The sequence below is a fragment of the Thermobia domestica genome, chromosome 11, assembly GCF_964235325.1.
Source record: "Thermobia domestica chromosome 11, izTheDome1.hap1.1, whole genome shotgun sequence".
Classification (NCBI taxonomy): Eukaryota; Metazoa; Arthropoda; class Insecta; order Zygentoma; family Lepismatidae; genus Thermobia; species Thermobia domestica.
This window is the reverse complement of record NC_137464.1, coordinates 93,636,922-93,662,892: the sequence shown is the minus strand read 5'-3', so window position 1 is coordinate 93,662,892 and position 25,971 is coordinate 93,636,922. Positions and strand designations below refer to the sequence as shown.

Here is a 25,971-nt window from a genome sequence, read left to right as displayed (position 1 = left end):
CTAGTCTGTGACTAAACTTTGATCAACGAATCCTCTCTGAATACCGCCCATTACTTTCATTATAATGTATATTGTAAGCGGGGAAAGAAGGATTAAAATGTACACCAAACAATATATAAACACAAACAAACTATTTGCTGAGCAAAACAATATACTCACATAAAAAATTACGTGTAGTTTTTTTTTTTTTACACAAACACGTATGTAGTTTTTTTATGTGAATATATTGTTTTGCTCAGCAAATAGTTTGTTTGTGTTTAAGTATATACACAAAGCAAAGCTTCTACTTATGAAAAATATTACAAACAATAGAGTATCTATGAACCCTTTATCATAGGAAGATTAATCTCATCATTAAAAATGTATAGCGCTTTCGAAAATTCCGTCTATAAAGGAGAAAAGGGGAAAATTACTACAGTTTAATTTTCCATTTTGTCAGTCATGAAATTACCAAAGCAATGAAACATTTTATAGCAAAATGAAACGCAGATTTTGCAATGCATTGACGTAAATCAATACGAAAAGTGGCCCCCAGTTGTTCTAATTACCCACGTAGTTCCCCGAGAGACGGTTGGGAACTTCTCTGGAAAATCATTCTGTAACGGTCTTTGCAAAATTTGCGGATCGTGACACATACGAAAAGAATCAATAAGAGTTGTAGCCGCCTTGACGCATATTGCAAATTAAAACACAATCTTTGCGTTGCGTTGACGCAAAGTTCTGCCGATTTGAGGTTCCTTGGTAATCAAGGATGTCAGAAGAAACGAGAGAAGTGAAGTGAGTACCAAATGACAATAAGTTACAACCTGGCATCATTGTCCATATGCCGCAGGTTTACAAGAAGTGCGTTCACAACATGGTAATTTCATAAGTGAAAGACACTTAAAACTGTATTTGAAAAGCAAATATCTTACGGTTCCTGTTTTTGGGAAGACTATTTGGCACCATGGGAGTTCCCGCATTTTTTAGGTGGCTTAGTAGAAAATATCCATCAGTGATAGTAAACTGCATCGAAGAGAAGGTAAGATCTTATACCGGCAATTAAATGCTAAAAAAAATGTATAGTTTTCTTTCGTTTTCATTGAAAGTCCACTGCAAAAGTATAGTGTGGATACCGAAGCCTATAACCTGTAAGCACAGTTCATATACAATGTACTTTTCACTTTAAAATACGGCAGATAGTTGAGGTAGTTTTAAGTACAAGGGTGATCTTAGATTGCATTTAAAAATACCTTTGGTAGTGAATAATACATAGTTTAAGTTATTATCGTAGAGTAATAACATTGTGATTAATACTGTATGGTTATACTATGCAGTATATAAATTGAACTTTTATGATAGAGTAAACTTCCGTAGTTGGTATAGGTATGACAGAATTGCTTCTAGTACTGTTGACAGTAAAATTTTATAGGTGGAAATTCAGTGTAGAAGAACAGTTTTGTGGCTATAAATAAAGCATTTGGTTAAACTTTACAATACAAGCTCCATGTGCGTATTGATAAGTAGGACCACTTTAAAAGGGTATAGTTGAATAAGATAGGGATAAGTAGGGTAGGAACGAGTTAGCTTAAGGTTAGGGAAGTTTAGACCATTTTTCATAGAATTAATAGAGTGTAATTTCTCGTTTCTGAGTGAGTATACCAGCCAGAGCGGGCATTGTAAAGATAACCCCAGCATTTTTTTTTTTTTGACAGAATATAACGCCGAAAGAAGAGTGTTTTCCACTTTTTATTAGGATGCTACACACCAATTATGCATAGATTTGTAATATAAATTACTTACAACCTTATATGCCATAAAAACAAGAGCGAGAACCATGCACCAGCTCTGCTGTTTATCCATGCCGAGATTTGTATTCCTGGTAATTTAGGCTGAAACTGTTAGGCTCGTGCGGGCTGTGTCTTTAGGCAGGCGCGTTATAGACTGTGGGTATGTGCGTAAACAAAGACAATCTACAAATACCTCGCACCAATCTGTGCAAAGTACACATGCAAGATTTCTCGCGTTTACGCGGTTTAAGTTTAGAATTGCCCCTCCAGTTTCAGACCTACAAAAATGTAGTTAAACCAAAAGATGTTAGATTGTGTTAGTTTACGTTGCGTAGGTTAGATTACCCGGTAAGACTTTACTAGGCTAGAACAGTGACTAGAACCGGTTCTCATAGAAGCTGGTTTTCACTTCATATTAATTGTCTTCATTATTCTTATATACTTCTGTAAAACTCAAAGCGGAAGGATATTCAACCTACCGATTTGCCATTTTATATGCGACTATCATGCTACTCAATCATCGAAACCTTCCGCGTCTTGCAAATAGTACAAACTTCTGGGTATATTTTCTCGTATTAAACAACTTTACTGCCAAGATTACACACACAAATAGGCCTATCACATTTCTTACCTCATTCTCCTGTAAATTTTTCTGATTTTTATATATATATATCTCTAACATTATCTGCCCAGTACAATCTCGAAGCAATCTGCTTGTAGCTACCGTGACACACTTATATTTTTCCGCATCATGATTGAACACACTAGAATCACAATTGCATTCGCTAATAATTCGCCAATTCGTCACTTTCTCGAGAGTATATCGCTAATTACTCAGTACTCTATTCAGCGGGTCTCGGGTTCGATCCCAGCCCCCGCCAAGTGAACTTTGTGGTGGACAAACACCATGTGCGTGGGTTTTCTCGGGGTTCTCCCGTTTCCTCCCACTTTCTTCATTCCACCATTTCATTCATTACTCATCATCACCGTCTCCTTTAGCCTAACCGGCATAACCGTGGGACGTAAAACTCAACGATTTCATTTCATTTTCAGTACTCTATTCAGTTAATATTAGGAGCTTCTGCAGTAAATTTGGCGAATACACATGTCTCTATTCTTTATTGGCACTAGTATATAAACATTAGAATAATGTGGATTACAGTGTGGAGGCTTACGTGCATCCTCGGACGGAAGAAGTGAAAGAGACATAAGTTCAAGAGTAGTGCAGGCTAAACAAGCATGCAATAGGAAAGGAGGAGTGCTAACATCAGGAAAATTTTCGTTGGACGTTCGAAAGCGATTTATTAAGACTAGTATAAAGCGTGGCGCTTTGCGGATGACAGACGTGAACATTGAGAAGAACTGAAATATCCAAGCTGGAAGCATTTGAAATGCGGTGTTGGCGCAGAATACTGCGCATATCATGGACCGAAACGAAAAGGAATGAAGACATACTAAAGGAAGCTAATGAAGGACGACAGATCATGAAGATAACAGGAAAAAGAAGAAACAGCATGCTTGGCCATCTTATTCAGCACTCCGATTGTTACCGTGTTGATAGAGGGAAAGGCAGAAGGAGAACCAGGAAGAGGAAGACCAAGGATAGAATATCTAAATGCAGTTACGAAGAAGAGACCTTATCTAAGTATAAAACAGCTTTTCCAAAGGAGAGAAAAGTTTTAAAATTTCCATGTTGCCCACCAACGTATGGCTGAGGTAAGGAAGAGGGGCTTATGTTGCGAACATGTGTATCACGTTCTAAAGTCTTCGACATTTTATAGAACAGAGAAACAGATAATGGTGTCAAGTGTCGAAAGCGATCTCCAATGAGGCATCACATATCGATCTAAAAGGGTAAATTGTGACTTTACCCAAGGCTACCCTATAGAAGGCTAGTGTCATATACGCGTTTTTCTTCTCAGAAGCAGTGGTCGAACTATGATGTCACATGGCGACAATTAAAGGGACACAAACGCAAGAAAATGAGAAACATGTGTTGGTCGCAAAGAACAATTTGAGTTACTTTATTTTGAGATTTGGGACTGTGTTGTGAGCTGTATTCTACTATGTATTTTATTATTTATTTATTATTAATATTGAGTGTCCCAAAGCAGAACAACATGTGACAGTGCGACAATGTCGCAGAAAGAAAATGCGGGCTGCAGAAAGATTGGTTAACCTCTGGACGAAAATTACTGCCTCAGAAAGATAGTCTATTCTGTAAATAAAAATTAGGGCTGCAGAAAGATCTGTAAATAAAACACGATTCAGCCAAATTCAAGGTTTGATACTCATGATAATCTTCCAACAAACATGAAAGTCGCGAAAGTGAAGAGTAGGCGATACGGTACAGTATTACACTGCATGCATTCAAGTCGAGACTAGTAGACACCTGTTCAGTGACGGAATACACGTTGAGCCATTTCTCATTGCTTGGTAGCGCTGCCGTTGTGGTTGTAACGTGTTTGTGGTATTTAGAAAATGGCTACAAAGAATTTGAAGAGATTTGCACAACTGATGTGTTTACTTGCATTCAGATAAATTGATCTGCTAGGTACCAAATTTCACAATAGTAAATCCCCACGTTAAGCGGGTTTGCATATCCATGCTCCTAACCAGGGTGGATTGATTTAAATCAAATTCCGAAATGAATTAATTTAAAGTGAAAGTAAGTAAAATCCCGTTTCTCTCCTGTTATTCCGATTATGGAAGATAATAATCATAATACAGTGAGACTCAAATGTATGTAAGCCCAGCATGAAACGAGTATCATGTGGGAACTATCAGGGAAAATCCCGTTTGAACGGGTTACGGGTGAACCCTGCTTTCTTCCCTTTGTAACACAGGGTTTTAAAATTTCTGTTCCAACGGGGAAATCACCATGGACATTTAAGATGACAGCTCTTTTGTGTTCATGTCTATTTGTTTGTTTCCAGATAATAGGGACGTATTTAGAGGGTTCAATCCCCTCTCCGAAACAAAAAAAAAAAAAAAAAAAAAAAAAAAAAAAAAAAAATTTTAAAATTTTGGGCGAAATTTATGTACTAAATACATAGAAGTTCCTCGGGATCGTAATACGACAAATTTTGGATGCGTTAAAATATCAAATAATACTTTTGATAAAGTGGATGCTTGACCCCATTGCAAAACATGCCGCGATCTGCGATGTGATCGCAGAAAATTTGCCGCGCCTGTGCAGGAAAAATTGTAAGAGGAAATAAAATAGCCAACAGAAAAGTATAAAAACGTGCCTGCTATGTATAGATGTCTTAAATGCACGGACAACTCGCATTTGAACTGTTTTTCACGTCACATAAAGCATATTTTTAACAATCACAAGTGTTTCTTCTTCTGGAACTGAGCATCTTGATTTTTTATTTTGGAATTCCTACAGGGAATTCGTGTTATTATTCAGTTCAAAATCTCTTATCATCGCGAATTGTGTCGAGGAATTTGAAGCTTTAAAATATATAAAACGATAATTATGCCTGTTGCGCTGTATGGTTGTGAAACATGGTCGCTTACGCTGAGGGAAGAACGCAGACTGAAAGTATTTGAGAATAAAATCCTGAAACGAATATTCGGAACCAAAAGGAACGGAAATGAGAAATGACGAAAACTTCATGATGAGAAACTGCATAATTTATACCATTCACCAAACATTGTTAGGGTCATCAAATCTTGGAGGTTCAGGTGGGCAGGACTGTAGCGAGAATGGAAGAAAGTAGGAACGCTTTCAAAGTTTTAACTGGAAGTCCAATCGGAAAACGACCATTAGGAAGACCTAGTCGCACATGGGAGGGCAATATTAAGATGGATCTCGCAGAAATAAGAATACAAAATAGAAACTGGATTCAGTTGACTAAGGATAGAAGTCAGGAGAGCTTTTGTGAACATGGCATTGAACCTCCGGGTTCCATAGGTCATAGAGTGAGTTAGTTAATTTTAGGCGAAATTTATGTACTTTATATGTATTTCGTGCCGCTAGCTAGTTCCAGTTGTTTAAAAATATGCCCCTGCCAAATATCAGTAACTTTCGTGAAAAGAAAAGTGTCATGTTGATATACATTGCTGTACTTTTTCCTTAATGCTTAAGAAACATTGTTTGGGATTGAAATAGGTTAACGATTGGGATTTAATTCAAAATTAAAACCCAATACTTTCACTTAAATGACATAATTAACATTTAATACTAATTCCTAATGTTTACTCTTCAGTTCGCGACTTGTATCATACGAAGAAAAAGATTTGATTTAAATCAAAATAATCGATTTAAATCAAACAAATCAACAAAAATGATTTTTTTGAAAAAAATCATGATTTTTTTCCACCCTGCTCCTAACTATGAAAACATTTACGATCACTCCAACCCCAATCATTTCACAGATTCAACCTGTTGCATATAAGTTATTAGGACGTAAAATTGAATGTGAAAAAGACCTTTATGCATTGCAAGACCTGTAACGTCCAAATATTCACCACAAACTTATAGTGGTATCGACATAAACAAAAAGAAGTGTGAAGCAGGAAACTACTTTACACAAAAGTCTAAAGAAGCTCAGTGAAGACGTACGAACTGGTCAAGCGGTTTGGGTCAATAGTCTATCAATCGTAAGTTTATGTGTTCATACCCTGTAGGAAGTATTGGTTTCGTTCTTTTTTTTTTTTTCCCTTAAAAGTGTGTTCCTCTTTTCGTCAGAGGACTAAAAACATTTCTTTGAATAAATCTTTGGCAACTACTTTTCTCTCAAATTCGATTAGAAGGGAACATTATATGAATTGCAAATCTAAAATACAAAACTGAAAACAAATTATTAAGCATGTTCAATATTTCATTATTATCCTTTGATTTGTAATGAAAAACTAATTATAAGCATTGATGATTTCAGAAGATTCTCCCCGGGTAATGGTCAATATGTAAATGGGAGGAAATTGATAGAACATTATTAGTCCACTTTGAGCATGATCGAAGATATGGCCACGAATTTATGTCGACAGGGCCTGAAATTCTCCCACAGCTCATGCCCTGAAATCATCACTGTTTCAAAGGTTTCCTTAACAAATACCTAGGTAGAATATTACATTTATTTCTCGTTCTACGTTTTGAAATGACAAAATCATAATTTTAAAGATAATTATAATACGATAAGCATAAAGGTTTATAGAACTAATGAAGTAAATAGTATTGTGTAAGTTATCGGTTTCTAATCGGATTAAAACTAGAATATTCGTTTGCATCGCACTTTATAAAGTAAATCCTCTCTAAGCGATCCTCGGAAGTGAAGTTCTTGGTATCTTCCATTGTTGTTCACCAAACACGGAAAGACGAGACAAAAACTGGTTAATGTACAGTCTTTATCATATCCTCCCTTCGCGAGCAGTTACGCGGAAATCATTTGGCAATTCACGCAACGGAGCACTGTTGCCATATCAATGATTACAATCGGAGGTCCAAATCGTAAGTATCTTAACATCCTACATTATGACAAGCATCTAGTTCTGGTGTGAAGGGAGTTTCTGGCTACTCTGTATAATTGATTTGATGCATATTATATTAGAAAGAAAATTCAAAACTAAATTCTGAAAAAGGGAATTCGGGTAGGGATTGGGATAAGGTCATTACTAGTTTCAATTGAAATAAATAATACCATATAATGAGCATAAAAATCTTTGTTACATTGGTTATTTGACAAAATGTAATTATACACAATAATAACACCAAATGCGTAACAATATGGTATGGCAACACACATACGTAAGTCGATTTAAATATGTCTTCCGACCAGTGGTGAGGGCTACGTTGTAAATATTTTTACTGAAAGAAAAATCCAGTCGCTGATAAAACATGTCATACAATAAAAACTCCAGGGTATTTGTTAGTTGTTTAATGCACTTGTCCAAAATATATTTGCATACCGGTACGTGAATTTTTCTGATCTCCTTAAAATTGTTAGTTTGACAGCATATACTTGAAAGGGAAGACTCGGATGTTAAGTTCCTGCTTTATGTTGGGATTCAAAATTTTTGAACCTATTTCGAATCCCACTGGGTGCTTTTATTTATTTGTTACTTGTACAGTCATTTCCGTTCTAGGTTTATAGTTTCTGATTTTGTGATTCATTTCCTTCTTTCTTTATTCAGGAAAAGTCACAGTTTGGAAAGTTGCCAACTGATCAATGTTTTTGTATCTGACGATTTCTTAAACACTAAGGAAACGAATAATCAATTTTTTTTTTTTTTTTTTTTTTTTTTTAAGAATACGTAGATGCTACTAAATTGTTACTAAGATGGGTTGAAGCATTTATCCTTCTGTATGCGAATTGACGGGGAGGATGTCAAGGATTTTTCCTTGACTCAAAATTAAAATAAATAAATAAATTTTCATCCCTGGCAGGATTTTTTTTTTTTTCTGTAGAATATTTTCGATTGTTAAAGAGGACGTAGATCAACTTAGCACAACTTCGTTTTACTCTATATTTACCTCTGTCTGTATGTCTGTCCGTCGGAAAGACGAAAAAAATCTCAAGGATTACATGGTGGATCACTACCAAATTTTATTCGGATGTAGAGGGTCAGAAATTACGAATCGAGTTCACTTACGGAGATAATATTCAAACACCAAGTGATAGAAATAAAATATTACCGGTTTTTATGTTGATTACCATAGATCAGAAACGATAACTGGTATGGAGTAGTAGTTTGTGCAGTCGATTAACATTCCAAGAACACATTGCACGTGTCATCTCTATCATTTACTCTCTACTTAAACCGCAGCAGGAGAAATCCCGTTCAAATTTCGGTTTCAGTGTTGATCTACAAAGATCAAAACAGATAGAGATAGCAGGAAGCGTTTCTTTGAATTGATTTCACGTTTTAAAAATAAGTACCATCTTCTCCCTTAGCACACAGGACTGTTTAGACAGGAAGTTTCATATAAGCCAGTTTCTGGTTTAACAATGATTGCTATGAAATAAAAGCCTTGATAGTATAACAAGAATCAATTTCTTATGGCAGAAAATCGTCCACTTCCGGTTTTAGCGGTGATCACAATAGAATAAAAACGGTAATACAAGAAGTTTTATGCAGTTAATTAAGCACCGAAGAATATATTCCTTCTTTACTCTAATCTCTCTACTACAACCGGAAGTAGTAGAAATGGAATAGTAGTACCACTTCTGGTTTCAATATTAAATGAGGAAATATCATACCGTGCAAACCACTCCTTCGCGTGGTGTACACGTGTCTCTATATGTAGATCGAAGAAGTAATTTCATGCTTGTTCATCAAACTCAGTACGACCATACATTATAAAACAACTAGCAGAGACATATCTACAAAATGCGAAGGAGTAGTTTGTGATGGCATATGAGTACGTATGTAGATGAATTCATCCCCCCTCCCGGGGGAAATATTTAATTAGCACACTGATTTTACCTCATTTTTAAGTACTCGACAGCTAGCCAATCAGTTTAATTTCTAGTAGGTGTTTCATCTTTCATTCTTTTTCACGTTTCAGTTTCACAGTCCTTGCTCTTGTCTTAAGTTCAGTTTAAACCAGTTAGTTCGTGTAATTTGTGTATCAGTATTTCCTGATACTTCTTGACAAGTTTCAATAAACACACGAATTATATAATGATACAATTACGAACCTATAACTAATATTTTTGACACAGTTTTTATGAATTCTAACTAGTGTTCTCATATGTTTAAAATTTAAATCAAACCAACCCATATCCTACACCTGGGTAGAAATACGAGGTGTGTTAGAAAGGTAATGAGACTGATTTTGTACTAACTAAAGTTTTTACGTTTTTCAAACAACAATGTTATCTCCTTCAAAGTATTCCCTTGGGCAGCTATACACCGACGGAGTCGTTGTTCCCACTCTTGGTAGCAGCTCTGGAAGTCTTCAACTGTATGGCTTTTAACTGGTCGGTCACAGTCTTTTGAATGTTCTCCAGAGTTCCAAAATTACGTCCTTTTAGGACATGTTTCAATTTCGTGACGAAGAAAAAGTCACAAGGACTCAAATCAGGTGAATATGGAGGGGGGTCATTGAAGAATTCTTGGTCATTGGCAATCCTCTCAAGAAGATCAACGCACACGTTTTTTCGATTGTCCTTCTGTTCAGTTGTGAGGTTTTTCGGCACCATTTTGGTACAAATCTTTTGCATGTTCAACTCTGTCAAAATTTGATGTACGGTGAAGGTGTTTAAATTTAACTGTTCACTCATCATCCTTATTGTTAAACGACGGTCTGATCTCACAAGAGCCCTCACACGTTCAACGTTTTCATCCGTTTTTGAAATTGATCTCCCTGAGCGAGGTCCATCTTCAACGTGTTCTCGGCCTTCCAAAAATGATGTGTGCCAGTGGAAAACTTGTGCTCTTGATAAGCAATGTTCCTCATAGGCCTGTTTCAACTTTTCAAAAGGCACACTCGTGAATTCACCAAGTTTAACACAAAACTTTATTGCACAACGTTGCTGTAAATTCCGATGCTTCATTTCTGTAACACACAACAAATACACAACTTCACTCACGGCGTTGTCAAAAATAATGTGTTAGCTGTACGGAGTTGTAACTCGGACTGAGGAAGTGGAAGAGATAAATAAACCAGTCTAGCAAAGGCCGGTAGACATAACGTTGCCAGATCGCCCGCAGTGTTGCCAGTCTCATTACTTTTCTCAAACACCTTGTATGTTGTGACTTAAGTGCAGTGGCAAAATCTTAGAGCATTTGCCAAGGACAGTGGTATTCTTGATGCACTGAGGGACCTCGCAGAAAATACCAATACACTAACAACAGATCTACTTGATTTCTAGGTGACCATCGAACGAAATCGTTCGCGGACCTTGATAGGTCATCCTCTGGAAGGCAGGTGCCAAATATTGAAGTAGTTGCATCTGTGGATAATATTTTACAATAAGACTGCAATTTGAATAGGCAAGACTGTCCCGTGATTGAAGCAAGTGGGACGTTTGCTCCTTATTCCGCGATGTATCTGTCCGACGCCGTAGGAAGAGATAGGCGGCTATTTAAAAAAATAACAATTTAATCTTTCCTAATTTATTCTAGAACATAAAAGGTATTTAGAGAGATGAACCATTATTTTGTAAGACAATTTTACAAGTTACAAAATCAGATTATTCGTTTTTGGGACAATCGTCCGGAAAAAATCTAAGAGTTAGTCTTCACGGATTTTTCAAGGCAAATGAATTATGCTTTATTATCAAGTTATTCGTTTGAGTCATTTCTGAGGTCTTAAAAAACTCTCCCCAAGAGTAAACTACCTCTCGTAATTCTTTTCAGGACAAATAAATTATACATTATTGTCAGGTTGTTAATAAAATGTTTATTTATGAAGTATGAACAAGATTGCCTGAATAGTTTTTGAGAAAGTCGTTCAAAAATAATATCCTCAGTAGTAAACTATCTTTAATAGATTTTTCACAGAAAAATGACATACCATATTATGAATTTGTTAATGAATATTTACAGATAAAATACGTGTATAAATAAAATTTTTTGAGCCATTTTTGAGAAATTTGCTATGTTTGATTTTCACCCGTCAGTGAACTACCTTTGTATTGGGGGTAGAAAGAAAATTCGAGAAACTCCTCTAGAGAATCTTACAAAAACCTTTAAAGTTTGGTGGAGATATGTTGATCAGCATGGCGTCTAGGTCGTAAAGTGCAAGACGTACATCTACGAAAGCTGTGAACTCCAAGATGTTTTATTATTTCTATTTGCACATACATATTTTACATATTTTATTATTTTACTTCATAAAACATACATATTTTATTATTTTTCGACGATCATAAGTAATTCACTCAAAGGATGTGTCTTTTCAGTGCTAAAGTTGTATCGAATCCTGATTAATTTGTAAAAACTACTGTAAAAAATAGTAATCATACACCACTGCGAACGGTCTTGGAGAACATGTGCTATTATTTTGATTTGTTTTTTCATTGTTGTCAACTATTAAAAATTTTTCGGAGGTAAATTAGATACGAACGTATGAGTTAATGATAAAACGTCATTGTTTGTCAGACTAATATCTAGATTTAATTTTATATCTGATAGTTAGATTTAAGTCATTCTAATAGCGACCAGCATCTAGATATACTTTTTCATTCACGAAATAAGTTTTAACCCCCCTCGGTGAGAGAGCACAAAAATTGAATTTCACAATCCTTCGCTTTCATTAATTAGAAAGAAAACAACACTGAAATATAATATAGATATTGAATGATTTATTTTTGCGTGGCTGTGCGTAGCGTAGTCGCTAACGCTCTTGCCTTCGGTGCGAGCGGTCCCGGGTTCGACTCCCAGTGGGGGCACTCGATCGAAAAAGTGTAAAACGCTTTTTCAGGCCAGCCACTCTGAATGAGGTTTTCTTGGTTTTTCCTCATTCACACCATGCAAATGTCGGGGTGGTACCTAACTTCGTGGTGGTATCGCTTCCCTCCTTCCCTTTCCCAGGATAGTGTGCTCGCCGAAGAAAGTCATCCCTCAAACGTGATGGGCTTTAATGGGCTTAGATGCCGAAAGCCCAGAAATCTAAATCCTAAATCTTAAATTCATTTTTGCCCTATATTATATTTATCCGGCATTATTCCATGACAGAATTATGAGCCAAACCCCGCAAGTATTCTACAGTGTCAACAGTTTCAAAATTCTGTACAATACGGCGAATTCCTTCATCTGCCTGAATATATTTTTCTTCTTTTCTTGGGCGACTCTTCTCGAAACACTACGTACACTAAGTCCCGCTTTTTGTGTGTATGTGTGTCCTCCGAAGTGCATCAATAAAGCGCCAAATCAATGGATGGTCCATTTGAAGTTCCGACTGCAGTCCTTGATGAGCAGCTCTGGTGTGGTAGTCTTTCTCGCTGTTCTGCTTATACCATGCGTTTTAATAATTTATTATTAAAAAAGAAAGTGCGAAACTGAAAATATGTACAGCATTGTACACATTTTAAGATAAATTCTATAATGTCCGAATCAAAAAATCAAGTACACAGTGCAGTATGAATATGTAGTCACATCTTTAAAATAACTAAACATTAACGAAACAAGTGCGTTTTTTACGTAAATCATATTTCTTTATTACATGTCTTATTTTATTGAATATTCTTTTAATACTAAGCCACATAGTTCGGAGTACGGATATCGCGACCCGGATAGTCGAGAATCTGCTGCAATTCCTTCCTATTTCTTTTCAACTGGTAGAGACAAGTTGTGCATGATGTGCAGAAACTTTGCTGAGCTCAAGATATCTTGTTAGTTTTTGCAAAATTATTTCTGGAAGTGTTTCGAAATTTCCAGTGCCTAAATATCCGGGCTCTAGTTATGAAGTAACTGTCACATATATAGATAGGTAAACCTATTTTGATAAAAGATTTTGCACCCAATTGTCATGGAACTTATTTTGTTACACATAATTAGCGTAAATGGTATGAAAACTTTAACATAATAAAGATTAAAAACAAAATAAGAAGGTACGTAAAATTATTTGTTTTTATTATACTGTAGCTTTGTTTCGTATTGTGTATAAATATATTTATTTCATTCTTATTCTAGCCTCAAGAAGTAGATGGAGTAACTATACCAGTTGATACATCGCAACCGAATCCTAATGGAATCGAGTTTGATAATTTGTATTTGGATATGAATGGTATTATCCATCCTTGTACTCATCCTGAAGATAAGTGAGTACCATAGTTTTTCAGTATATATATAGTTGAATTGCATTAACAGCAGGGTTTTGAAAAACCCAGGTTTTTTTAAAAAAAAAAACAGCCCAGTGGGTTTTATTGGGTAAAATTGGGTCTTATTGGGCAAAATTGGGTTTCATTGGGTAATACTGGGTTTTATTAAATTTTGTACGTATATTTAAAGCCATATTCCTACTTCCTTGTTTGATTCCAGCTCCCGTAAAGCGCGTTTTGTGGTGGACAAACATCGTGTGCATGGGTTTCTCGGGCTGGTTTCCTTATGCCACCATTATTATTCATATAATCACAGTCTCCCTTAGCCGTGGTTAGAGATGCAAGGGCTCGGGAAAAAACGGCTTTTTTTGAAAAAAAAAACTGTTTTTTCTGCTTCGCTTTTTTGCTTGGGAAATTTTGGGCTTTTTTCAAAATTTTGCTTTAAATTGATAAAGCATACTTTGTTTCGCTTCTCTATAGCACAAGAACTCATTTGATTAGTGGTTGATGTAGATAATAATATAGAACCTCTAAAATAAACCATGAATTTCGAAAAGATCTTTTTAAAATTCTTAACATATTTACATTATGAATTCCAAATTACTAGCCTATATATATATATATATATATATATATATATATATATATATATATATATATATATATATATATATCAAATATTTTTTAACTTCTTATACACAAAAATAAGTACTTTTTTTTAAAAAAAAAAAAGATACACAAATAACTAGCAAAATTGTATGTAGAATTTTTACTTCAAAATATCACACACCCTCTTTTTGAAACAAAAGGTAAAACATGAGAGAAATACATTTATATGATAATCTTAAAAGCTACACATCAAGAGCTTGGTTTCGGGTGGTTCTGTACATTCTTGAAATTTTTAAGTTTTAACGTTCATATACATTGTATGAATATTTCGAACAAATTTTTCATCCATTGATCACATACGTAATAATGTTACCACTTATTAGGTGCTTGGAATCTGCAAAATCGGTAAAATTCCGAATTCTATAATACACTGACTGTTTCTTAAGCTTGACCGCTTTCGTGGCTAAGCGGTTAGCATGCGCGCCTTTGGCGCGGGAGACCCGGGTTCGATTCCCGGCGGGAGCTCATGTGGTTCGGATTCCACGTCTCATATAGCCTCGCTGCTGAACGGGACGTAAAACTTTAAAATCAATCAATCAATCAATGTTTCTTAAGCTTGTTCAGAATCGGGAAAGTACCAAATTTTCTGTTAATGGATCATATGCGTAATAGACTGTTCATCTGATCGTGCGGTTCCCTAGACTTATAACCACCATCACGGTTTACCCAGTCCTGAAGGTTTCTGAATTATTAACGACAGGAATTCAACATATCATTATTTAAATAATAATAATAATAAAAAAAAAAACGGGAATACATTTAAGAAGAGTGGAAAGAATCAATCACTGTTCCAATTCACAAGAAAGGCGACAAAACTGAATGTAATAATTATCGAGGCATTTCTCTTAACATTCTATTAACAAGATTGATTCCATACACAGATGAAATTGTTGGAGATTATCAGTGTGGATTTAGGGAAATCGATCAACTATTACCAGATATTTACTACTCGATAAATACTCGAAAAGAAATGGGAATATATTACCCAATACATCAGCTGTTTATTGGTTTTAAAAAGGCTTACGACTCGGATAAGAGGGGAACATTGTACAACATTCTTACAGAATTCGGAATACCGAAAAAGCTAGTACTTGAGGGAAGCTCAAATACTGAAAATATTTGAAAATAAAATCCTGAGGCGAATATTCGGACCCAAGAGGAATGGGAATGAGGGAAACTTCATAACGAAGAACTGCACAATTTATACGGTTTACCCAACATTGTTAGGGTCGTCAAGTCTAGGAGGCTCAGGTGGGCAGGTCATGTAGCCAGAATGGAAGAAGGTAGGAATGCTTTCAAAGTTTTAACTGGAAATCCAATTGGAAAACGTCCATTAGGAAGACTTAGACGCAGATGGAAGTACAATATTAAAATGAATCTCGTAGAAATAGGAACACAGTAAAAACTGGATCCTAAGCTAATTGGATCCAGTTTCTATTTTGTATTCCTATCTCTGCGAGACCCATCTTAATATTGTCCCCCCATCTGCTCCTAGATCTTCCTAATGGTCGTTTTCCGATGGGTCTTCCAGTCAAGACTTTGAAAGCGTTTCTACTTTCTTCCATTCTAGCTACATGACCTGCCCACCTAAGCATCCTAGACTTGACGACCCTAACAATGTTGAGTAAACCATATAAATTATGTAGTTCCTCGTTGTGAAGTTTCCGCTATTCCTCATTTCCGAACTTCAAGCTCTTCTCAAATAAAAATTAGATATTTTTAGAAAAACTAAACATTAATAAGAAAAACTCCTCCCAAAATACTTTTCTAAATTCGTCACTCATTATCAGTATAAAATGGTCTTCAAGGTTGTATCCAGATGGTTATTGCTGAATATACAAACAAAACGAAATATTAGTTATGCTTATACTCATAAACTCCCAAATAAAAATTAGGAAATTTTAGAAAAAACAAACATTAAGCAGAGAAACATCTCCCAAAATATTTTCTGAATCCGCTACTGATTATTTGTATAAGATGGTATTCAAGTTTGTATCCGGAAGATTATGCTAAATCATTGCACAGCTACAGTATAACAAGAATGTGGAAGTACACTTTGACAGATATACTGACAAACGTACGCTCTGAAAAGTTTTAACTTATGTGCTTGCTCTAGGAAATGAAACACGGATGATTAAAAAGAAAAAAAATGTCGATAATTCAGAAGTTAAAATAGTTAAATATCTTCTACAGCCCTCAAATACTACGTAGGCCTACTTTATGTTTACTTTAATTCATAAAACATGTGTTCCATCCATCATGATGGTGAATTCCAGAGCGAAATATAGCATTTAGGTCATGAAATCTTATTTAACTTTAGAGTATACTATAAGAAAGCTATTTAAATAGAACAATCATGAAAATGAAAAAAGCCAAAATTCTCGTTTTTTTCTCCAAAAAACCATCGATTCAAAAAAGCCGGCTTTTTTGCATCTCTAGCCGTTGTACATAATCATGAGACATTGAACTAAGCTTAGAAAGAACAAATAATAATAATAATGTCCAAGGAATCCGTGAAGTCCCATTCGCGTTTGGTGAGACACACTTTGCACCATTGACATTCGCTTATATTTCGATTTCTAGCAAGAAGGAAGTACACAGTTTTCAAGAGTAACAAAGAAGTCGATAATTTTACGTAATACAGAATATGAATAAAATCCCCTCTTACATTTATGATTCAAATCCCTGAGCCAGATTCAATTAAAACACGCGAGGCAAATACTGGGATAGTACCTCAAGTTCAGGAACCAGAGATAAAAAGATGACTTTATTGAATGGATGTTGTTGTTCTAGATTTTTTTTTTTTTAAGAATTGAAATGTTGGAAATGGACTTTTTTCTCATTTTCAGTTGCCAGTTTGGTTTCTTACAATATATTAATACCCAAGTATATAACAAAAACAAAGGAAATATAGCTGCATTACTTTTGATTCTATACTAGCTGAAGTGCCCGTTCTTTGTATGGAGAGAATTTGGCTCAAGGAAAATGTTTGAGCCTCGTCTGTCCGTTAGGATACGCATATCAATGAAAATGTAGTAAGATATTCTATTTCTGGCATGAATTTTTAACCCCTTTTTCCCTTAGGAAAGTTACCTTCCCCTTCCTTTACACATTTGAAGGAAAGTTATATAATAATATCCCAGCTTGAGGTAGGTACTAAATATCTTCTAAAACTCATTTCAAACTGTTGTAGCATTTCCCGTGATGCTATCACAAACAACAGACAACATCGCTTTCAATGTGAATAAAGGAATCATGGAAAATCACCCCCTCCCCCTTAAAACGAAAATTTTCAGTAACACTACAACACATGACAGCTTATTTTTAATGAAAAGTTTATATACCAAGTTAAATCTTCCTAACTTGGCGAGCTCGTGACATACTGTTTTTTTTTTTTTTTTAACATGAATTTTGAACTTCCTCTACTCCTTCTCCTAGGATGCGCTCTTGAATCAAAGTAATATACAAATCCCAGCTCAAGGTAGGAACTAACTTCTTCTTTATGTTCAAAAATTCATTTCAAACTGCTAAACCGTTTCTCCACGTGATGCGATCAGAAACAACAGGTAAAATCGCTTTCAAATTGTAGAAAATGCTTCCCTTTCCCACTTAAAACGGAAACTCTCAAAAGTACTGGAACACGGGTCCACTTACTTTTACATAAAAAATGTCATCTTCCTAACTTGACAGAATTGAGAGATAGTAAGATTTTCGTATAGATTTTGACCATTCGCTCCCCCCATTTTAATCAAAGTAACCTGATTAAACACCTAGTTCAGATTACAGTTGAACAGTATTACAGCGAATTTGATCGAGCGCAAATAAAATTCATTATGAATGATTCCCAAACTTTTTTTTCCAATGGTGTTCTGTTCTGTTCTGGTTGTAAATACATATATTATGCCAATTTTGAATCTAGGCATACACTAAGAAGTACAATTAAAAGAAAGTAATTATAATCACATTACGATTAATATTTTAATACAAGTTTTGAAGTGTATTTTTTGAGGTGGGCCTTTTTGGGTTTTACCCAATAAAACCCACTGGGAAATTTTGGGCTGGGGAAAATTCCAACAACCCTGATTAACAGATTCCACAAAATTTACAGTATTCGAGAAGGGAAATATGTTCTATATAATGTTTCGTTGTATACTGATTGAATTATGTTTTGGTCAGTGACCGACACTATTCGAAATGTATACTGGGTGAAATTTGTCAATGGTGAAGAGGTTGTGCAAGTCTATGATGAACCTTTAGAATGCTACACTGAAGATCAATATGCACGAGGATCGTGAGTTCGAATTGTGCTCGGAGACTTTTTTTTTTCCTTTCTCATACGAGAAAATAATGTTTGTATGTGAGACAACACAGTTTGAAACTAAGAAATAATATTACGTTGTTCAAACTAACATAACTTTGTTACGTTGGTTTAATTTCCTGTTTCACCAAGGTGTTGTAATTATTTAGAATTAACTGCGTGGCATTAGGAATCCAAATGTTCATCGAGGAAGAACAAAATCCTTCAGTGAACTCTGTAATGGTAATCCATTAGGATTATTCTCATTAATCTCTCCATGATCTATAACTAAGCTCTTCACAGAATTTTCTTCATATTCCAAAAATTTCGATGATGCACTTAGCGTCATTTTCATCCAGTGGATATCTCTGTTGTTTGTACCTCCTTCCCTTCTGGATATCGGTTAGTCTTGTATATTGAATCTGCAGGACTTATTGTCATGTTTATATTCTGATATTCATCACATTCATCAAGTGAACAAATTGAACTACACATGATACAGTTTCCGAATTTCATTGTATTGAGCGCCATTAATCACGGAAGAGTGAATTGTATTTATTTTTAATGTACTGTATGTCAGTAGTGTCGACGACTCTGTGTTTTAGCTGCCGAAAGTTCCCGTATATTCATGTACGGCCTTATATATATGATAATCATATAATCATAAGAAAAGTGGGTCATCTTGTACTATTTATTACTTTAATTGGATATCTTCTTCCTTTCTGAGAACGTCGTCAGCACCAGTTTTAATATTGTCTCACCGGATCCTTACTTTACATCTATTAAAAATTTTGTTTTCTTTAAAGAACAATTAGTGCAAAATATTCAGTGACTTAATTTCTATTTTTGATCTTAATTTCTATTTTTGAATATTAATATAAATCTTTATTTATTTATTTATTTATTATTTTACTAAAACACTATTCACATTAATAATTTATGCAGAATTCCACAATATGTCTTTAATTTATACTCTGTGTGGTTGACACTCAATTTATTTTTGGCTGTTGTAAAGATTAATTCCACTCGCAAATTTAACATTTAGCAAATTTTGTGAATTTTAGGACTAAGATAGTTGAACACTTATTTCGGTGTGTGTAGTTTGTAGTGAGATTTCTTTTGAGAGGTAGTTCTACATTTTTGTTGGCATCAAATGTGAAATAATTTTCACTTGATAATTCAACTCCGAGTGAGAACAGTATGTCCAGATCCTATTTTTGAAGTAATCTAAATATTTTCATTAATAAAATTAACTGAAGAACTTCTTTTGATTCCTCAGGCTTCGTCTTACGTGTTGTATATACAAACACTTTTTTCTAATATAATAACACATACACATTAAACTTCAAAACAATTCAATTTTACTACGAGGGATCCCTGATAGTTATGATACCAAGCAAAAACGAAAATTACGAAGACATGAACCCACATATATTTCAAACATGTAATTAGTGAATAATGAAATATTTAATTAAAAAGCTTAATGCTCAGAAACTACCATTATTACATAAATAATAATAATAATGAAATCCGATATCAGGATTTGAATCTCGTCACGTACTACGTTTTAGTTAGTAACTTTGAACAGTGTTACCTCATATATAACTAAAGAGATATTTTACGCGTTCTGTTATTTCCTTATATAGGAGAATATAAATCAAAGTAAATAACTCTTTTTTCCAAATTGCTTCGAGCACATGCTCTTCGGATATATTTGCTTTCTTCAGTGCAGCTTTTAACATCATCTACCGAGACACCATTTTTTTATTTTCACTTTCTGGCGATACATGTAGAAATTAACAATTCCTGAGCTCCAACGGTGAGAGGCGTGTTTTTCTTCATTTATATTTAAATCATCATATAAGTATAAATATTAGGATGATGCGAGGAACGTTCTATGTTTTAATGACAGAAATAGAGCCACTTTCTAAGAAGCTCTATTTTGTTTCTTGGAATGAATTGTCTATATTTTCCTAGAGTTGTAAAATGCCTTCCTTTTCCAACAACAGTTGCCAATAGTTGAACTGGTAGAACCATTACAAAGATGCGAAAGTCATTAGATTGTCATCAAAATGAATTTTGTAATTCGTTAGATTCTTACAGGGTAAGGAGATATAAGATGATGTGCAGTAGGTTCTAAATTCTGCTACAAATAATGAGATACTAGCCTATTTAGAGTACAAAGGAGGTGAAATTCATTACGATACTTACTCTTATTAACACTTGAAATGGAGAGTTGCAAATTTTGCAAGGCTATATGAAATTACAATTTAAAATGTTCTTGTGAATACATTTTTATTCATATAAATGACAATTGCCCCAAATTTGATCCTCAGAAAGAGCGTGTGTTTCGATCATATTTCACGTAACGTCGATGTGAAAAGGGAGAACATTAAACTGCATAGAAACATGTTAGAAAAAATTTGCTAATGTGTAGCTACAAGTAAAAAGCGAAAACAGTCAATTGTTCTTTAGAAGTTAATTAACGAAGTAACAAAGAAAAGGCAAAGTTGTGTAATATTGGGCAGAAGTTGCTGGCAGCGCATTACATTTAGGCCTTTCAGAGCAAAAGTTTTTTTTTTTTTTTTTTTTTTTTATATAGTTAGTATTGTTGCTATATTTTGAACATTTTTATTTCAGATAGTTACCTCTATCTTAGTAGGGAATTTATAATAATGTATTATCACAGTTTTCTTACCTGTTGAAATTCGGCCTGGCTTGAAATTTTTATTATTAATGAAGCTAATTTACAGCTATATTTTTAAATTAGTAATACTGGTAATTGAGTATAGCAGCAGAAAGGTTTTATGTATTTTAATAGACATTTATATGTATATAGTTGTTGAGTTGTATGAGTTTGTTGTAAACTAAATACTATTTGTTTCCTTATTTGCAGACCTGCACCTAAGGATGAAGATGAAATGATGGTTGCCATATTTGAATGCATTGACAGATTGTTTAGTATTGTTAGACCACGACGACTACTATACATGGCAATTGATGGAGTGGTAAGGGGTTAATTTTATGTACAGTTCTTTTGGAGTATAAGTTAAGATAATTTATGCTGCTTGTTACTTACTTATCCGTTCATCTTGTAATAAGCAGTGTGAAGCTTTTCTACAGATTTCGCCATCTTGTCCTTCATTAAGATTCATGTGTCGTGCCATAGGTTGTCTATCTTAGTATGTCTTACATTATATTTTTCTAAGTTTGATATGTCCCTCATTTGGCCTTTCCTGTGTACAGTCTTGATTCTCAGTTTTTTTTAAAAGTTATTTATTTATTTAAATGTATATTCCAAGTTAATTTTGTGACTCCGCAGATAGTTTCATTTAGGGTTATCGATGATTATTGTTAAATTTATTTTCCTTTATAAACTCCTTTCAGTATGTATAGAGATTGTGGCAAAATGATGAAAATACCTTTAATTCTCAACACATAAGACGTGTGATGTGTTAATAGTGAGGATGATAGTGAGGTGGCCTACAAAACTCAAGGCAAAACAACATCGACGGAAAGTAATAGTGGACATAAGATAAGCCTCAGTGACAGGGATCGTCAAGTATTCAAGAGGATTGTCACCAAGGATGATTGGAAACACAATCAGCACCTGGAACGACCTATTGCGACAATTACAGTCCCACATTACTTTCCTAACCCAAACATTTGAAGTTGTGTTAGAATTTCCAAACTGTTGATCAGAGCCAACAACGCTTAGTGGGTTGAAAATAGCGCCGAGAACATACAGTGTGGACTGCAATTATCCGATGAGTTCTCTTTCAGTATTTCCAACAACAGGCCATGTTTATGTGCGATGCACACTGTAAGCTCGTGCTCGAAACTCTGCTCCCTACCTTGAAATATGGCTTTGGCTTTTTTAATGCCGTGGACCACCATTACCTCGTATTTCTAGAACCCTGTGATTATTATGCTCACAGGAAGTTTAATTTCCAGTGCTTCCTATGGTCTATCAGTGACTACGTTAATCCTATTGTTACATACCCCACAGGAAGGACGAAGGAAAACCTTGCAAAAATAAATGTCACGATGACTGTTGGTTCTATCGTGGTGGGGGACTGTCATATACCCGACAGGAAGGATGGAGAAAAAATGACTTACACCACAACTTCCAGTCCCATCCTTCAGAAATAGTGTGATCCTTGTTAGCTCGTATGCCCGGCTGAAGTTGAAGTGATGATCCCCGCTGCTTTCACCCACCCTTTTTATTTGAAAGTTTATCTTTGTCGTTTAACTTAAACACCCGATTTCGAATTCTTGCCCTTTCTTTTTTTTTTTCTCACATTCTATACGACGTTCTACTTCATCACAGATTATCCCTGTCCCGTAGCGGCCTTAACAATATACAGATCTCACTCTCTGTACTCCGTTTACTCCCTTAACGTTCTTACTACTCATACTAGCTTTTGGATTCTGTTGCAAACTCTATTTCACCCGCCGTTTCTATTTCCTTATGCTCACCTCCAACAATCGTCCTATGATTCCATGGGCGCCTTCCATCGAAATTACCTCCTTGTCTGCCCCAATTTCATTTCCCTTGGCAGATCCGCATTTTCACAATATTGTATAAATACCTCTTCATTCAGTCTGATTGGCACATTACATAACCTTCCTCATTAGCTTCAGGGCAGTAACAATTAACCTCCCTCCATTTCTTTTTGAAGTAACAACCCCCTTTTACGTCGCTTTTCCCTTTTTTCCCCGCTACCATCACCTTCCTCTCTTGCCCCTCTGCTAAAACAAAGGAAAAAAAAGAAGACCATGAAAATATACTAGGCTAAGCCTCCTTTTCTTTGGAAAAACAATAAATTTTTTAACATTTTCTTTATTATAAAATTGCACTTCCACCCAGTTCACCCTTTCCTAACCCCTGACCGCAACTACCCTCCAGTTTCCGAGGCGTACTCCATTGAGGACAACAATACATTCTTCTTCGCTGCGGATCCAGATTCCAACTGCTGCTGATCCACCATCTGGCTATCTAGAAGGATATACCTGCTGACCAACGGACCACAGCCATGCAGAGCCGCAATCTACCGCCTACGACCATGGGGCCGCCAATCTACACCTCTTTCCAAATGATGGTCTTCCGGGAATCCTCCACCACTGGGATATACTACGCCGTCAACGACGCTTCTGGCATTTAATACAAATCTACGTCCAATATAGTACCACCCCTCATTTGATATCAATTTTTGCTACCGCCCGCGCTCAACGAATTGATTTTAGTGATTTAGTGCTCTCAGTGTTTTTTTTTTTTTTCGTGTGTGAGTGTATATAGTGTTTTTTTTTCTCAGACAACACCAAAAAGAACCACCACGATGACTGTTGGTTCGATCTTGGTGGGGGGACTGTCACATACCCGCCAGGAAGGACGAAGGGAAAAATGTCATTAGGTGTTTAAAACCTTTTTAAGATAGTCGATGACTAAAGGCCACGTTTAAAGAAACATTAAATAGCAATAAACAAAAACCAGATTTGAACTGAACTAAACCTGACCCCTCATACTAACACCCAATCTTTAGATAAATAAATATTAAAGTGAACTTTAACAAGATAAAAACTAAACGACAAAGATAAACTTTTAAATAAAAAAAGGTGAGTGGAAGCAACGGGGATCATCACTTCAACTTATATCAGCCAAGCATACGAGCTATTAACAAGGATCAGACTATTTCTGAAGGATGGGACTGGAGATTGTGGTGTAAGTCATTTTTCCTTTTTTGTACTATCTTGAGCTGTGGATAGAGTAGTAAAAATTGGTATCTCGTGAGGGGACAATCTATTCTATTTGTTACCATTATACTATTTGTTAATTTTGTAAAAGAACGAAAGCTGCAACCATTAGTAAATCATATTTTGTTTAGATTGAATTTATTATTCAATAGCCGACGTTTTTAACGACCAAAATCAACAGTCAAAATATTGTACCTCAGAAATATTTAAAATCAGTTATTTAGAGATCGAAACACTATGGTCCAGATGTTCCCGATATAAGAAATAATTGTACGGAATTTTGTATTGATAGACGGAATAGATATGAGGGAAAAGCTTGTATACCAATACACTCTTTTCCCCCATTCCTATTCTGTCTATCAATAGAAAGCTTGGTACAGTTATTTCTTATCACCTATAGTATTTTTTGAGATGCATTTGGATTGTGTGCTTTTATCCGGGGCCACTCCAGAGAGGACCAAAGTTGATAAGAGGGATTTCTGGAGAAAAATATCCCGACATTCTCCCAATTTTCCCTGCTCAAGTACGTTATGGGCCCAATAAATAGCACCTTTGGAAAGCTTGTTTCATGCTGAAGAGAATGAACTATAAACCATGACTTTTCAATGAACAATGTTGATGCAATAGCTATTTCACTGCGAGTCTACGATTTTCTTTATACTAACAGGGTTAATGGGCCCCAGGGTCTTACTCCATTGTCCATGGCACCTAATTGTGCATAAACATATCTTTGTTATGTTTATCGAATGGACTAGGTTTGATTCGGATGTCCGGATAACACGTTCATGTCCGTTCCGTGTAAGTTAGGCCAGGGTTCACTAATATATAAAAAAAAATAATCGATGTAGAAGAAGTTAGCCGTCAAACGTCGTTAGATTAATTTTCTTTATATAAATCATGTTGCGCTATGTGTTATTTGAGATCATTCCGTGTAACTGTAATGTACATAATACCATTATAACAAAACTCTTACATGCATCGCATGCTTAAACCAACGTAAAAGCGCCATGAAACTAATGCTGCATAATAGCTCAATGGCAGCAACATGGTCACTCAATTAGGAATTAGGAATTAGATTTCTGGACGACTCTCAGTATCTATGGCCATGTTAGCCCGTCACGTATGAGGGATGACGTCCCTCGGAGGAAAAGGAAGGAAGGAAGCGGCCTGGAACTTGTATGTGTGGAACCATCCTGGCATTTGCCTGGTGTGAATGAGGAAACCCCAGGAAAACCTCACGTAGGATGGTTGACCTGAAAACGCTTTTACACTTTTCGACCGATTGTCCTTTCCGGAAATCGAACAGGGACCGCTCGTACCATGGTCATTCAAAGACGAGCACTGATAAAATAGGCTCTAAGATGGAGGTCGACATGTGATACCATTCTGACCAATATTAAAGTCCAGAAATTTCCATTTTAGTTTAGTTAAGATACTTTCAATTTTAAACTGTATTAAGTTGTTTCGTGCTTAATATAGGCTAGAACCAACTGTACTTCAAAAAAGGTTTCAAAAATCTTTCAGTTTAACGTCCCACGATTATGCCCTTTAGGCTAAGGTAGACGGATGTTTAAGGCAAGTGAATGATGATGAAGAATTGGTGGAATGAGATTGTGGGAAGAAACGGGAATACCCCGAGAAACCCTACAAAGACACGATGTTGTCCACCACAAACTTACTTGGCCGAGTACTGAACTAGGAACCTCAGAACCAGAAGTAAGCCATCGTGTCCCCCAAAACGGTTCAAGAAGGTTTTATAATAAAA

The 25,971-nt window shown here is 35.4% G+C and overlaps 1 protein-coding gene across 1 annotated transcript in view; it reads left to right on the top strand.

Annotated features, from left to right (window-relative positions):
• Positions 1 to 738: 738 nt before the first annotated feature.
• The window catches only part of Rat1 (5'-3' exoribonuclease 2 Rat1), a 308,185-nt gene continuing 282,952 nt past the window's right edge, over positions 739 to 25,971 (top strand). The window contains exons 1-3 of the mRNA XM_081730827.1: positions 739 to 1,021; positions 13,359 to 13,486; positions 21,349 to 21,460. Of these exons, the coding sequence (XP_081586953.1) occupies positions 947 to 1,021; positions 13,359 to 13,486; positions 21,349 to 21,460 (315 nt within the window). The 5' untranslated portion in view covers positions 739 to 946. The remainder of the gene's footprint in view (positions 1,022 to 13,358; positions 13,487 to 21,348; positions 21,461 to 25,971) is intronic.